This window comes from Pipra filicauda, unplaced genomic scaffold, assembly GCF_003945595.2.
Source record: "Pipra filicauda isolate LSUMZ 115617 unplaced genomic scaffold, ASM394559v2 scaffold241_size1546129_pilon, whole genome shotgun sequence".
NCBI classification, from domain to species: Eukaryota; Metazoa; Chordata; class Aves; order Passeriformes; family Pipridae; genus Pipra; species Pipra filicauda.
This window is the reverse complement of record NW_024104356.1, coordinates 834,194-848,164: the sequence shown is the minus strand read 5'-3', so window position 1 is coordinate 848,164 and position 13,971 is coordinate 834,194. Positions and strand designations below refer to the sequence as shown.

The 13,971-nt window shown below is 59.9% G+C and overlaps 2 protein-coding genes across 7 annotated transcripts; one reads left to right on the top strand and one right to left on the bottom strand.

The window, feature by feature from the left end:
- The first annotated feature begins 39 nt into the window (after positions 1-39).
- Positions 40-4,776, top strand: LOC113995083 (C-X-C chemokine receptor type 2). Of its 6 annotated transcripts, XM_039381846.1 has the most exons (4): positions 40-1,072; positions 1,309-1,368; positions 1,475-1,537; positions 2,623-4,776. In XM_039381846.1, exon 4 carries the CDS (start codon positions 3,197-3,199, stop codon positions 4,451-4,453), a length of 1,257 nt encoding a protein of 418 aa, XP_039237780.1. In that variant the 5' UTR covers positions 40-1,072; positions 1,309-1,368; positions 1,475-1,537; positions 2,623-3,196; the 3' UTR covers positions 4,454-4,776. The 6 variants fall into 6 exon arrangements, with proteins under 6 accessions (XP_039237780.1, XP_039237782.1, XP_039237779.1 ...); XM_039381848.1 differs by having other exon boundaries at positions 40-1,368; positions 3,372-4,776; XM_039381845.1 differs by having other exon boundaries at positions 40-1,368.
- A 1,077-nt stretch (positions 4,777-5,853) lies between these two features.
- On the bottom strand, positions 5,854-11,201 carry RUFY4 (RUN and FYVE domain containing 4). Its single transcript, XM_027734710.2, has 10 exons — positions 11,154-11,201; positions 10,314-10,420; positions 9,828-9,953; positions 9,448-9,554; positions 9,164-9,307; positions 7,390-8,458; positions 7,207-7,313; positions 6,460-6,606; positions 6,219-6,350; positions 5,854-6,138 (listed from the first exon to the last, which is right to left on the bottom strand). Exons 1-10 carry the CDS (start codon positions 11,197-11,199, stop codon positions 6,036-6,038), a joined length of 2,088 nt encoding a protein of 695 aa, XP_027590511.1. The 5' UTR covers positions 11,200-11,201; the 3' UTR covers positions 5,854-6,035.
- Positions 11,202-13,971: the final 2,770 nt, after the last annotated feature.

Below are 13,971 nucleotides of genomic sequence, written 5' to 3'. Positions count from 1 at the left end.
GCAGGCCCCGCCCGTCGCATGACGTCACACCGACCGTGCCCACCGGGCGGGAGGGAAAGGGGGGCACCGGGGGGACCCCAAGCGTGACGGGACACGGGGGGCCCTCGTGGTATGGGGATCACCCCCAGCTGGGATTTGGGGTGCGCCTGGGGCATGGTAGGGGGGTCCCCAAAAATGTCCCGCCCGCTTGTGGGATGCTGCTCGTGTATGGAGGTCCCCGAAAGTGTGGGGCTCCCCTAGGGTTATAGGGACACTCCAGGGAGTAGTGGGTATGCCCCAGAGTATGGGGGGTCTGCATAAGAATAGGGTGCCCCAGGGATATGGGGTTGCTCACGGGGGAAAGAGGTGTCTTTCTGAAATCCATGATTTCAGGTCTGCACGGAAACATGAGAGGTGACCACAGGCAACACCCCAGGGGGCTGTGAGGGTGCTCTGGAGCTGGGGGTTGTCCAAAATAGGGTGGGTGTCCCCAGGATGGGTGTCCTTGGGTGTGTAGTGACACCCAAGGGATATGATAGTGCTCTACAACTGTATCGGTGTCCCCAGGGAAGAAAGGCACCCCAAAAGTGGGGAGTACTCACAGAAAGCTGTGAGGATGGGGGTGCTCCAAGGGTTCGTGGGTATCCCAGAGGAATGTGGGTGCCTGGGGGATGCTCTTGGATGCAGGTTTCCCCTAAAGGCAACAGGGGTACTCAGAGGAGTGAGCCAGGGGGTTCTCTAAGTCTGTGGGGCTGGCACGGGGGCACAGCTCTGTCTGATGGCATGGTTCGACTTGGGTCAGTCAGCTCGGCATGGCACAGCTAGGGTGAGATGGAAATGGGACTCTACTTGGGAGGGGTCCCCCACAGCAACCCCCAACAGGGGGCAAACCAGCCCTGCAGTTCACCTGTGCACCCTCCAAAATGCTGGTACCACCCTTGCTCTATCCATGGGGAAACTTGAGTCACAGAGCTTGGCACTGCCATCACCCACTGGCCATGGCCTCGGAGAGCTTCCAGTCTCCTGGGGGGACTGCAGCACCCAGGGGTGTCTTGGAGCGGAGCCTCGCACCCACTGAGGGCCTGGGGACAAGGTGAGGACCCCCAGCTGGAGAACCCCAGGAGGCATTACTGCAGGGGTGACAATGCACCCCTGGGTGTACTGCCAGTACGGGGTGGCCTGGGACACCCTGGGACAGGAGAGTGACGGGGTCTGCGGGCTTCCCTTAGCCCAGGAAAAGCATCCTGGGGGGGACTGGGGAAGGGTCCCTTGGGCTACCACTTCCCCTTTATGCTGGGAGAAGGTTTTGCAATCTCGCTTCCTCCCCAGGCAGCATAAAGAGGGCAGCGGAAGGAAGGGGCACTGGGTAGTGGCACAGCACGGTTGCAGGTGAGGGACCCCCTGGTCGGGTGCTGCGCTGCATCCCAGCACACTTTGTTCCGGAGCCCTTTGGAGGTGACATCTGGATTTGAACCAGTGCCTGTGTGCTTCCCAGTGAGAAAAAGCTTGGGACTGAGAGAAGACCCCAGATTTGAGGGGACAGTGACAGCAGCGAGTGGTGAGTCCCTGGGATTCTCCACTGGAGGTTGGGGCTTTCCTTGGGCTTTGAGAGCCCCCCAGCATCTGTCTGAGCCCCTCCACATGTGGAGCAGGCTGGGGGCCAGGGTGGGCTGCTCCAGCTGCCCAAGGAGCTGCCTCGTGTGAGGGGAGAGGGAGGTAGGAGGTGGGGGCACTCAGGACTGTGCTGAGGGCTTGTCTCGGGTGCAAACCCTCCATAATCCCCAGAGACATCAGCCTTGGGTGCCGTGGGGGGAAAGTGCTTGCTCCCATTTCCTCACACAGCGATGAGCCGGGAGGGTGCATCCCCATGGTTTGTCCCTCCTTCCTCCCTGCTGGGACCCTCAGGGCCACCCCAGTGTCCCCCAGCCCTTCCAGGGTCAGGAGGGGAAATTGTGTGCTGCTTGCTCCCCCAGTTGGGCCAGCTGTGGGATACCCATGAGTGGGGGAATACCCAGTTCTGGAGGAACCAGTAGGATTTTGGAGTGCGGAGGAAGAAAGAAGCAGCCAGAAACAGACAGAGGGGAAGCACTGGTGTCTGGCTCTGCACCATGACTGTGGAAGCCTCAGTCAAGAGGACCTTCCCCATCGACACTGGCAGCATTCCTGGCTGTGGTCCTCTGGCATGCTGGGACATCAGCATCCCAGCATCACCATCCTGGGATCACCACCTCAGGGTTACCATCCTGGGAAAACTGCAGGAGAGGGGACAGCAGAGCCAGGGAGGGATTTTTCTGGGCAGTGGGCACCAGCCCAGCTGCAGCAGGGAATTCCTGTCAGGCAAAAGGGGAAAGTTGGTCCCAGGGAGGGTTTGGGTTCAAACAGAGCCAGTCTGGGGCCAGAAACCCCCCAGCACTGCAGGGACTCAGCACCTCCAGACAGTCCTGGCCTCTTCCCCCTGGAGGGGCTTGAGGGCTCAGAAATGGGGCAGAGGGGTGAAAATGGAGTGAAACCGGAGTCCATATCCATACTGGGAGAAGGCTGAAAACCAGTGGTCTCTGGGAAGGTAGGAACAGAGCAAGCTTGTTGTCTCCTACACGTGAGGAAACAGGAAAAGTGACTGTCACCTGTGATTTCCCCATTGAGGCTGAGCATGGGGAACATGAGGATGCCTGACAGAGCCCAGCTGAGCAACAGGAAGACCAAAGATGTGAAATATTTCCAAAGCCTCCTGCAAAGTGTGTGATGTCTTTCCGTCTGAGGCTTGAAACCACTCACGGAGGAACAGGACTGGGAGGGGGAAGAAGGGCATGAAACACCTTCAGATGTTCTTCAGTGCTGCCTGCCCCAGGCACCATGACCACAGCCTGGCTGAGGTGGCATGAGAGGCAGCTGCAGCAGTGATACTTGAGGGGGTGGAGAGGCTGGTGGGATCCAGGGGTACTTGAAGAACTTCAGAGGTCCCCACTGGGCTCTGAGATGCTCAAAGAGCTCAGAAGGCTTTTGAAGGACCCACACAAACCAGGGGACCCCACAGTTGCCAGAGAAGCCAGGTATCTCCTAGAGATATGTGATGCTACATTGATGGGGGAGGCCCCCAACCAGAGAAGAGGTGGTCAGTCTGTGAGGGAACCCCTTCTTCCATGGGTCAGGGAAGGGACAGGATTGGGGTAAAGTGGAGGAAACCAAGGGGTGCAGGGGGTGTTTTACAAGGGGACGTATGAGAGACAGTGTCTGCCTGCAACACTGCCCATTACCTAGGACAGTGTGGATACAGTGGAGTGCCTGGGAGGGCGCCTGGGCGGCAGTGGAGATGCCAGGGGGCCCAGAGATGCTGTCACACCTGGCCCACACCACTCTGCCACCCCACACTCATGCCATTTTGTGCTCCACAGACAAAATGGAGTCCTTGTCCTTCAGTGGGGATTTGTCCAGCTTACTCTCTCTCTACAACTACACCTATGACTACAGCACGGCCCTGCCTGACATCGCTATCTCCTCTGCCCCATGCCGGCCTGATAGCTCCGTCCTCAACAAGTACCTGGTGGTGGTGATCTACTGCCTTGTCTTCATCCTCAGTGTAGTGGGGAATGGGCTAGTGGTGCTGGTGGTGACCTCCGGCCACACCAGCCGCTCTGTCACTGACGTCTACCTGCTCAACCTGGCCGTGGCAGATTTGCTCTTTGCTTTCACCCTGCCCTTCTGGGCTGCCTACCGAGCCCACGAGTGGGTCTTTGGCACTGTGATGTGCAAAGCCATCTCCGTGCTGCAGGAAGCCAACTTCTACAGCAGCATCCTGCTGCTGGCCTGCATCAGCGTCGACCGCTACCTGGCCATTGTCTATGCCACCCGGGCTGCCACTGAGAAGAGGCACTGGGTGAAGTTTGTCTGCTTGGGCATCTGGGTCTTCTCTGTGCTGCTCTCCCTGCCCATGCTGCTCTTCCGTGAGGCTTTCACCTCACCCAACAATGGCACCGTGTGCTATGAGCGTATTGGTGAAGGGGATACGGCCAAGTGGCGGGTGGTGCTGCGGGTGCTGCCGCAGACCTTCGGCTTTGCCTTGCCCCTCCTGGTGATGCTCTTCTGCTATGGTGTCACCATCCACACCCTCCTGCAGACCAAGAATGCTCAGAAGCAGCGGGCCATGAAGGTCATCTTTGCCGTGGTGCTCGTCTTCCTGGTCTGCTGGCTGCCCTACAATATCACACTGGTGAGCGACACCCTCATGAGGACACGGGCCATCGCCGAGACCTGTGAGAGGAGGAACCGCATCAACACGGCCCTCTCTGTCACACAGGTCCTGGGCTTTGCCCACAGCTGCATCAACCCCATCATCTATGCCTTCATCGGTCAGAAGTTTCGCAACAGCTTCCTCAAGATCCTGGCGCAGCGTGGGCTGATCAGCAAGGATGCTGTTGCCCGCTACGGCCGTGCCTCCTATGCCTCCACCTCTGGCAACACATCCACCACCCTCTGAGCCCTTCTGGTACCCAGTCCTCGTGACTCCCAGCAGATCCCAGCACCCTACACACCTCAGCATCCTCATCCAGCCCCCTGGAACGTGGGTGGTGATGCTATGGGGATGGGCAGGGCCACCACTGGATGCTGGACCCCAGCTGGAAGGGGGCTTGGGTGGCAAGGTGATAGGATTCCATTGCCAGAGGAGTGATGCCAAGTGCTGCCCACCCTCCCCTCTCTTTGAGACAAAACCTGTGACTCTGGGGATTCTGAGAGCCTGCTGTGGGGATGGTGTTTGTGGCCGTCGACCATGCAGCAATAAAGGAGTTAGTGGGTTGATCACCCAGGTCTGGCTTCTCCTTGCCACAGGAAAAGAGACAGCAGGACAGGGCCAGGGCACATCTCCATGGACAGTGCCAGAATGGTGGTGCCAGCTGAGCCTTTCGGAGTGCAGGTAACCCTGCTTCCAGGACAGGGAAGGGCTGTTGCCCCAGAGACTATTGCAGAGGGTTTGGCATCCTGTAAAACCCCAGAAGGGGCCCAAGCCCAGGTTTTTTTCCCTACAGCCACCTAGCCAGGTCCTAGCACTTCCCTTGTACAGAGGTCTCCATGTGGAGTCTGTCCCACCTGGGGACAAAGCCATTCCTTTCCCAACCCCAGTCCAAGCCCCAGTAGAGCAAATTGCTGAAAGATCCCTAAGCAGCCCCTCACTGAAACTGAGCCAGCATTGTGATCCCTGCCTGAAGGGTGCCAGCACCCCAGGCACCCCCTTCTCCCCCCGACACCACAGTGTCAGGATATTGTTGTGCAAAGGGCTGGGAACCTGTCCCTTACACAAACGGGACGTTTCCGCCCGGGCTTGGGCAACTGAGGCTGACATTTGACTGGGGTAGAGGAGCCGAAGAGGGGGCTGTGACCCTGCTGGGGACTCTCCTGCCACCCTGTGTGCCAGGCATCGGGATGCCTACCCCAGCACTCCTAAGCATCTCTTCACAGGGGTCCCATACTGCTCCTCCATTGCCCTTGATCCAGGTTCCTGGGGGTCCTTAACCATGGGGGCATCAATGCGTGTCACCCATGTGCTGGCTCATGGGTGGGTACGGGGGTCTCCTGGCACCCAGGAGGGAGCCCCAGGGACTTGAGGCTGAGCAGGGTCAGTGGGGGTGCTGAGCCCATCACTTTTGCATCTGAGAAACCGCTTGCCCAAGTGGTTCCTCGCAGCGTGGTAGGAAGCCAGAGCTGTTGGTCAAGAGCTGTCTTCCCTCCCTGCTGTGGGACAGGGCAGGCAGGCTCAGCCTGGCTACAGGCAGGACACCCCCTGGAGGACTTGAACACCCCCATGCCAGCATTCCCCCACCCCACACCCAGCCTGGGTGTCAATCTGGCAACGATTGACAGATAACATGAGAGCCGCAGGGATAACAGAAATGGGTTGTTTTCATTTTTGTGGACCAGCCACGAGAAAGACAGATCTCAAACCTGAAATGTTGGGCAGCAGGACCTGCATGAAGGCCCTGGACACCTGGGTCCCCAGTAAGTCTGAGAGGAGACAGCCAGGGCAGGAGGTGTCCCAGGAACAGTGCCAGGGATGCGGTCCCTGCTCATGTCGCCTGTGGGTGCCTTTGCTGGTAACAAACCAGGCAGCAGCGGCCTTTCTTGCCAAAGTCCATGGAGCACGAATGGCACACCTTGCCCTGGCACAGCCTGCTGAGAGAGCAGGTGGTGAGAGCTGTGCCATCCCAGTGCTGTGTCAATGCCATCCCCCAGTTACCTCCATAGCCCACCTGCAGCTGTACCGCCGGGAGAGGAGGCGGAAATCCTTGTGGCAGCGGGAGCACAGCCCTGTGTCACGGGGGGCCGGGCCGGGAGTGGGGGTGTCGATGCCCTCTGTTTTCTGCCACAGGGCATCCTTCTCCCTGCCGGAGGGGACAGGTCAGCCCTGTATTTGTCTGGGCTCTGGTGCCCTCCTCTGGGCAAAGGGGTTTGGACCCCCTTGCCCTTGCATGGAGTTTCCGGGGCTCTCACCGCAGCAGCTCCAGCAGCCGCTCCTTCATGTCGCGGATGAGCTCCTGCTGCCGCGCCTGCTCGGCGCCACGCATGGCCTCTCGCTCCAGGGCCTCCCGCTGTGCCCGCTGCAGCGCTGATGCCCAGCGCTCACCGTCCTGCCGGGCCCTGGCACGGGGCAGCGGGGAGATGGTCCTCCTGTCTCTCAGCTGGTCATCTCTCCATGCATGCATGCATGCATGCATGCATTCATCCATTCATCCCTCCCTCCCTCCTTTTCTCTGATGCCCATCCATCCCCAAGCTGTGTCCCCCTCCCCACAGCCACCTTGCCATCTGCTGAGTCAGCCACCCATCCATTTCCCCGCTGTTCATCCATCCTTCCCCACACCCATTCCCCCAGCCTTCTGCCCACCCACCCATACATCTACTTACCCAAAATTCATCCCTCTGTCTTTCCATCCACCATCCCGTCTCCATCCATCCATCCCAAATTCATCCCTCCTGCCCTCCCTCCATCTACTCACCCCAAATCACTCCACCCCTCTGCCCACCCACCCCTCCACCTACCTGTCAGTTCCAACTTGACCCCTCCCTGCAGTCATCCTTCCCCAAATCCTTCCCTCCCTCCCCCTGCCCATCCCCAGTTGCTGCTCCCCTGTGTCCAATGAGAAATCATTGGGGGTCCCAAGGGAAACCATGTGGCAGGTGGAGATGGGGGATCCCATTGTGGGGTGGTGGGTGATGGAAGTGGGGGCTCCTGCCCAACCTGCTGAGCTCCTCCTGCAGCCGTGCCACCTCCTGTCGCTGGGCCTGGAGCTGCTGCCGGCTCTGCCATGTCTCCTCCTGTGCTGCAGTGGCCAGGCTGGCCAAGCGCTGTGGGAGAGTGGCAGCTCAACCTTGGACCCCAAACCCCTACCCCACCATAGGATTCCCTCAACCTTGCTCATACCATGGCCATGCTGGCAGCTGTGCTGGGCTCCCCCTCTGCCTGGGGGTCCAGTGAGGGCTCCTGGGGACCACAGGCAAGCTCCAGTGCCTGCCGCAGCACCTCCTCCACGACGGCCACCTCATTTTGGGCACCAGCATGCCCCAGGATGTCTGTCTGTCTTGCTGCCACCAGTGCTGCCTGGCACTCCCGCAGGCGGGAGGCGAGTGCTGCCCCCTCTGCCAGCACCTCAGCCAGCTGGGTGCCCCGCTCCTCTGCCACCTCCTGCCAGCCCCGTGCCTCCTTCTGTGCCTGCGCCAGTGCCCCCGGGCACCCTGCTGCCACCACTGTCTCCAGTGCCCGCTCCAGGAAGGTGTTGGTCTCCCTCAGTGCCTCAGCCTCGTGTGCCCACAGCCGGGCCCGCTGGGCACTGCCCTCCTCCTGCTGCTGGTGCCGCAGTTCTGCCCGTGCCAGCCGTGCTGCCAGTGCCTGCACTGCCACCTCCTGCTGACCCAGCTCAGCCCTCAGCTGGGATACCAGTGCCTGTAGGGATACCTCCATCCCACCCGGCTGCCCGGGCACCAGTGATGGAGAACTCAGCGTGCACCTCATGCCAGTGAGTGGGGTAGTGCCAGGCTCCCTGGCACCATCAGGCTGAGGTGATTTGCCAGAGCCATGTACATCCTTCAGTTCCTCTACATCTACATCCTCCATCTCCTTTTCATCCTCCTCCAACTCCTTTTCATCCTTCTCTTCCAAATTCTCCTTCATGTCCTCCTCCACATCCACCTTCACATCCTCCACCTCCTCCTCTGTATCCTTGTCCTCATCCTTTTCCACTTCCTCTTCATCCTCCTCTTTCATGTCCTTCTTCATCTCCGTGTTTTCCATCTCCATGTCCTCCACCTCTACATCCCCTGCCTGCAGGGCAGACAAGGTGTGTGGACATGGGTGAGCTGGTGTCCCACAGGGTGCCACGATGGGATGGACGATGCGATCGGGCCATCTGTGTGCCCCAGTGCTGGTGTTGTCTGTCTGCGGAGCTGTCTTTGCTGGGCTGCTCCTGGTCATCGAGCTGGGCCGTACCAGAGACCTAGAGGGGACACAGGGCTCGGGGTCACCAGGTCACCCCCAAGGTGAGCACGGTACTGCCATCCTCCCTCTGAGCTCCCTGTGCACAGCCAACCTTCGGGGATGTAAAGGGCAGCAGGGCTGGTGACACCAGGTGGCACCTAGTGGCAGGGGACCAGGGATGCTGGTGCCACCAGCCTGAGAACCCACAGAATGGGTGGCACCCAGAGACCCCTGTGGTGATTGCAGGGGGGCATTGGGGCTGCATGTATGCTTGTGGCAGTGCGTGCACACAAGTGTGCGAGCAACAGAACAGCTGTGAGTGTGCTGGAACAGCTGCATTCATGGGTGTCCCTCTGCAAGCTTGCCCGGAGGGCAAGGGTGTGCAAGCACACACATGTGCCCCCGTGTGTCAGATGTCACAGTGTCACAGTGTTGCAGCAGACCTGTGCCTGGGGGTGTACTTGGCAGAGGATGGTTCTGTGTGTGTGTACACATGTGTGTGGCATGTTTGCAGGCACAGGCATGGTGTGTGTGCTGGTGCCGGTATCTGTGCCCTCCTGGGGCCATGTATGGAGGGCTGGCACCTCTGGGGTGCCACGTGGGCTCCAGGGAAGTTGGACAATGCCCATATGCTGCTCTGCAATGTTGAACCTCAGGTACCTCTGATGCCCCTGACACTGCTGGTGCCACCAATGCCCCCGTGTCCCGGTGTCCCCAGGCTCACTCAGAGAACATGGGCCAGGCGGTGTCCAGGTCGTCCCTGTGCAGGGCCAGGTGGAAGGTGACACAGTCCAGTTCATAGAGGCTGCCCAGGATCTCCGCCCGGAGTTGGGGGCTCAGGAAAGGGCTGCGGGCGTAGTACCACTCGCTGCAACCACAAAACAGGCTCAGGCACCCCTCTATGCCCTGGGTGGGCACATATGCCCGCAGCACCCTTACTGACCAGGTGCTGCAGGGCACTGCCCATCTCGGCCATGTCCCCCACCCTCACTGTGCCCCTGCTCTCACCGGAGGCTCTCGGGGTCAAGGAGGCAGAGCTGCAGGGACTCTGCCAGCTGCCGATGCACCAGGCAGTACCGCAGGAAGGCTCGGCCCCTGCCCACAGGGGTCTTCAGCTGGGAGGGAGAAGGGGTTATCAAGCCCTGTCACACCAGTCTGCCCCCTACACACCTCCCCCCCAGCCCATGCAGGGGGAAAGGAGGTCCTCAAGTCCATGGCTGGGGGGCAGTGGGGACCCTAGAGTGGAGAAAACCCTTTATAGCACCAGTGGGTGAATCCTCAGTGTCCAAGTGAGTGTGTACCTGTGCACAAGTGCATGTGCACCCATAAACAAGCAGAAGCACGTGCATGTGCACAAGTCCCCAGGCATCCCACCAGCCCATGCCCACCTTGTCCAGGGAGGTGACGAAGTGAACACCCTCGTGCTCCTGCCGGCACCGTGCCAGGCCTTGGCACAAGAAGTCCCAATAGTCCCTGCGCTGCCCAAAGAAGCTCTTCTTCTCCTTGAGGTCGAACTGGCAGATGTAAAAGGTTGGAGTTTCTTGTTTGAAGGTGTCCCCTGTCTCCCAACCTGTCCCCTGTGAGGCTGGGATCCAGCCAGCTGCCCCAGCAGGGTTGGTCCGGGTGTCCCCTGGCTGTCCTCTCTTCACTGGCTACATGCCTCAATTTCCCTTTTGCAGCACATGCAATTACACACGTGGATGAGGGAGAGCCTGGTCCAGGTGCTCATGTGGCTGGGGCAGCCCAGGGCCAGACAAAGCTGTCTGGGGTCATACCACCCCCCCCGAACAGTTAACATAGGGTCCCCTCTGCTCTTAGCTGTGCCTAAGGGGAAACTAAGGTGCGGAGCAGCAGGGACAGAGGAGAAGCAGTACCTGGAGGAGGAACTCCAGCTGGGCACAGAGGCTGTGCAGCTCCCGGCTCCCATCCGTCACCGGCAGGTTCTGCTCCCGGTAGCTGCAGTTCAGCTCAGCCACGGTCTCTGCAGGACAGCAGGGCTGAGCTGGCATGGCACTGCTCAGGCAGCAGACAGCGGGTACTCTCTCCCATCCCATCCCATCCCCCTCTCCACTGCCTCACAACTCCTGGACCCAGGGATTTCTAATGGCAGAATTATAGAATCTAAGTTGGAAAAGACCTCTAAGATCCAGTATAGTTGAGAACCAGATCTGCTAAGTCCCCCACTAAACCATGTCCTGAAGTGACACATCTGCACGTCTTTTAAATACCTCCATGGGTAGTGACTCCACCACTTCCCTGGGTAGCCTGTTCCAATGTTTGATAAGCATTTCTGTGAAGAAATTTTTCCTAATATTTAACCTAAACCTCTCCTGGCATAACTTGAGACCATTTCCTCTTGTCCTAACCCTTGTAACTGGGGAGAAGAGGCTCATTTCAGGCAGTTGTAGAGAGACATAAGGTCCCCCTGAGCCTCCTTTTCTCCAAAGAGAAAGAGGAACTTGCCCTAGGATGAAACAGGGGAGCAGGGGGAGCAAGGAGCACAGCTATCCGCTGGGCACTGCCAGTCCCCAGGGACTGGCAGCGACGACAGGAGCAGGCAGCAGTGGTGGGGTTGGCACTGGTATGCTCTGGAGCACCCCTGACAGTGACACCCCCGCTGCCCATGGGCTGGATGCAAGAAAGGACCCAGCACAGCCAGGGTGAAATGTGCCATACAGGGGACACGCTGGCAGGGGACTGGCTGGCACACTTACTCTGCAAGTCCTTGATGACACGGCTGAGCTCCCCGTCCCCCGCCATGGCTCTGCACAGGGATCTGCAAAGGCAGGGGCAGTGATGAGAAGTGCCAGGCTGGCAGTCCTCTGGCACGCCCAAACTCTCTGTCCCAGGGTCTGTCCTCACTCAGCTCTACCCCAGACCTGCCTGCTGTTAAGGTGAGAGGGGGTGGGTGTAAGCACTCCCTTTCCTTGCCCATGTACCCTCACTGCATGGGGTAGGAGGGATGGGGTGGACAAAGGTGTATCCTGTACCCCCTTATTTGTCCATGTGCCCTGCCCCAAAATGTCCTCAGCCTCTGCTCCCATTCCCTGGGGAGTTCCTGAGGCTGAGCATGGCTCATCCCTAGTGTGTCCCTGTCCTTGTCCCTGTCCCTGTTCCTCAGGATTCAGGATGTGGGTTTGGCACAGGGGAAGCTCTGCTTTTTCTTCTGCTCTCGCTTCCCTCACATCATGACCAGTGTGGGGGCTCCTGGATGGTTGGGGAAGGGGGACACACAGCTCCTGACAAGCAGCCCCTCCAAACTAAGCCCTCCCTCAGCAGAACCTTGTGGCACAGCATGCTGCCTGGGGGGCTGGCACAGGTCTTGGGGGTGTTGTGGGCATGGGGTGGGGAGCTGGGGGGCACAGTGCAGCGGAGTAATTTTGGGGAGCGGTGGGTGGCAGCCTGGGGACAGGGTGAAGGAAAGAGCCCATGGAGGTGGCAGATCTGTGGCTTGTCACTGTGGATGGTGTCTGGGTGGTGTGGGGAAACACATGTGTGTGCATGGGGGTGTGCATGGCAGGGTGTGTGTGCACTCACAGGAGGGTTGTGCATAAGCATGTCCAAGCATGCCTAAGAGTGAGTGAGTGCCGTGTGCCTTCCCCTGTGCCCTCTGTCACGGCAGAGTGACGGAGCAGGACACGCGACTCAGGATGCCTCGGTTCCCATTCCAGTGCCCTTGAGAGACCTTTGATGAACTATCTTCCCGTCTGCCCACTCTGCCCATGCCTCAATCTCCCCGGGGAAAAGAAGCCCCTTACCTGTGGCCAGCAGCTCGAGTGCCCCGAGTTGCTCGCTGAGTGCTGGGGGCACGCTGGAGTGTCCTGCGCCCACGCTGTGCCTGCCTGCTTCTCCTTTTGTACCTTGGCCAGGAGGAAGTGTGGGAGGTCGGTGAGGCCGCAGGAGCCACCACCCACCCGGCCCATATCACATCAGGCACTGCAGCTTAGCCCCCAGCACCCAGCTCCCTGTTATGGAGGGTGCCAGTTCTGGGGAAAGGGTCAGCAAGGCTGGTCCCCCTAGGCAGCTTCTGTGGAGGACAGAGGAAGGACAGTGTCAGGTCTGGGGGGACCCTGGTGTCCTCCCATGAGAGTGGGAATTGGGAATACTTTGAAGGACCATCCTGCAATTTTTGTGGAAGGACCCATACTGAGCTCACAAGCATGCACATGGGGCTAAGGTGAGAGCGAACTGTAGTTCTCTGGCACAGAGTCCACCCCCCAGTGCCAATGGCCCCTGGGTACAGAGACCCCCACAGGATCTGCAGCCCCTGTCCACCCCCCCCAGCAAGGACCACTGCCTCCCCCAGCAAGGACCACAGCCCTGTGTTGGCATCTGCCCCACACAGGGAGGCTATGCCCAGAGCCAGGGTGCAAACTCTCCCCCAAGCATTTTGACCAAGGCTCCCCCTTGTTAGGGAGTCCCCAGCCCAGCAGTTACCCCTCAGCCATGGTGCCTGGCCCCCGTGCTGTGTCAGCCCTGTCCTGTGGGTTCCTTCTGGACTGAGGACTAAAACCCTTGGAGGGGGGGAAGCTAGGGGTGATGCCAACCCATCTTGCCAGTCCAGGAGGACTCACTGCCATCCCGTTCCCCACCACCATTTGGCTTGGTGGATGCCCACAGTGATGCCCACATCCTGCCCTCTGCCACACCCCTCCTTGTAGCACACGCTGCCCCTACCTGTGCCACCCGGGTGTCTTGGGGGCCAACTGCTTCTCCCCAGCCGGGCTTCGCTCGGCACCAAAGTGAAAGTAGGAAGTGATGCTGAGTGGGAGCCTGGGCCTCCCAGCACCCTCCTGGCTCCTGGTGGGTGCTGGGCTTTGAGATGCCCTCAAGCAGCTGGGAGGGATGGGGGAGGCAGTGACAGTGCTCGAGGTGATGCCAGCCTCCTCAGGACCCTCTTGTCCTGTGCCACTCCGGTGTGTGGCACTGTGGGCATGGGATGCAGAATCCCACATAGGATGGGAGTGTGGGTGGGGGGGGATGGGGGGAAGTGGAGCATCAGCCCACTGTGCCTGGAGGATGCATGTGCTCTTGTATGCGTGTGCAGGCATGTGTGCAATGGCACACTTGTTCTGGCTGTGCATGCATGGCTATGGGGATGCCTGTGCGGGTACAAACTCTACATGTGTGGCGGGTGTGTGCACAAGTCTGAGATGGCACCATGTGTGCCTGCAGACACATGTGTGTGCCCGCCATTGCACCCACCCGCGTGCCCTGTGCCAGGCACTGCACGGGCAGCACCCCAACACCTGTGGGGGGAATGTGCCCCTGCCCGCTGTGCCACAGCAGCACCCTGGCAGCAGAGTCCCCCGCCTCTGCCCCAGCCAAGGGCTAGGGTGGGGATGCCGGAGGCTGGGGGGGCCCAGAAGACACTCGCCCGTCCTTGGCGCAAGTGCAATTCAATTAACGAGGCCTGGCCCTGGTTCAGCACAGCCAATAAAGCTAATGGCCCTGCACAGGCCTGGTGCTGCCCACCGGGGGGGGCGGGGGCCATCTGCTAATTAAATGAGGGTGGGGGACCATGGAGCCAGC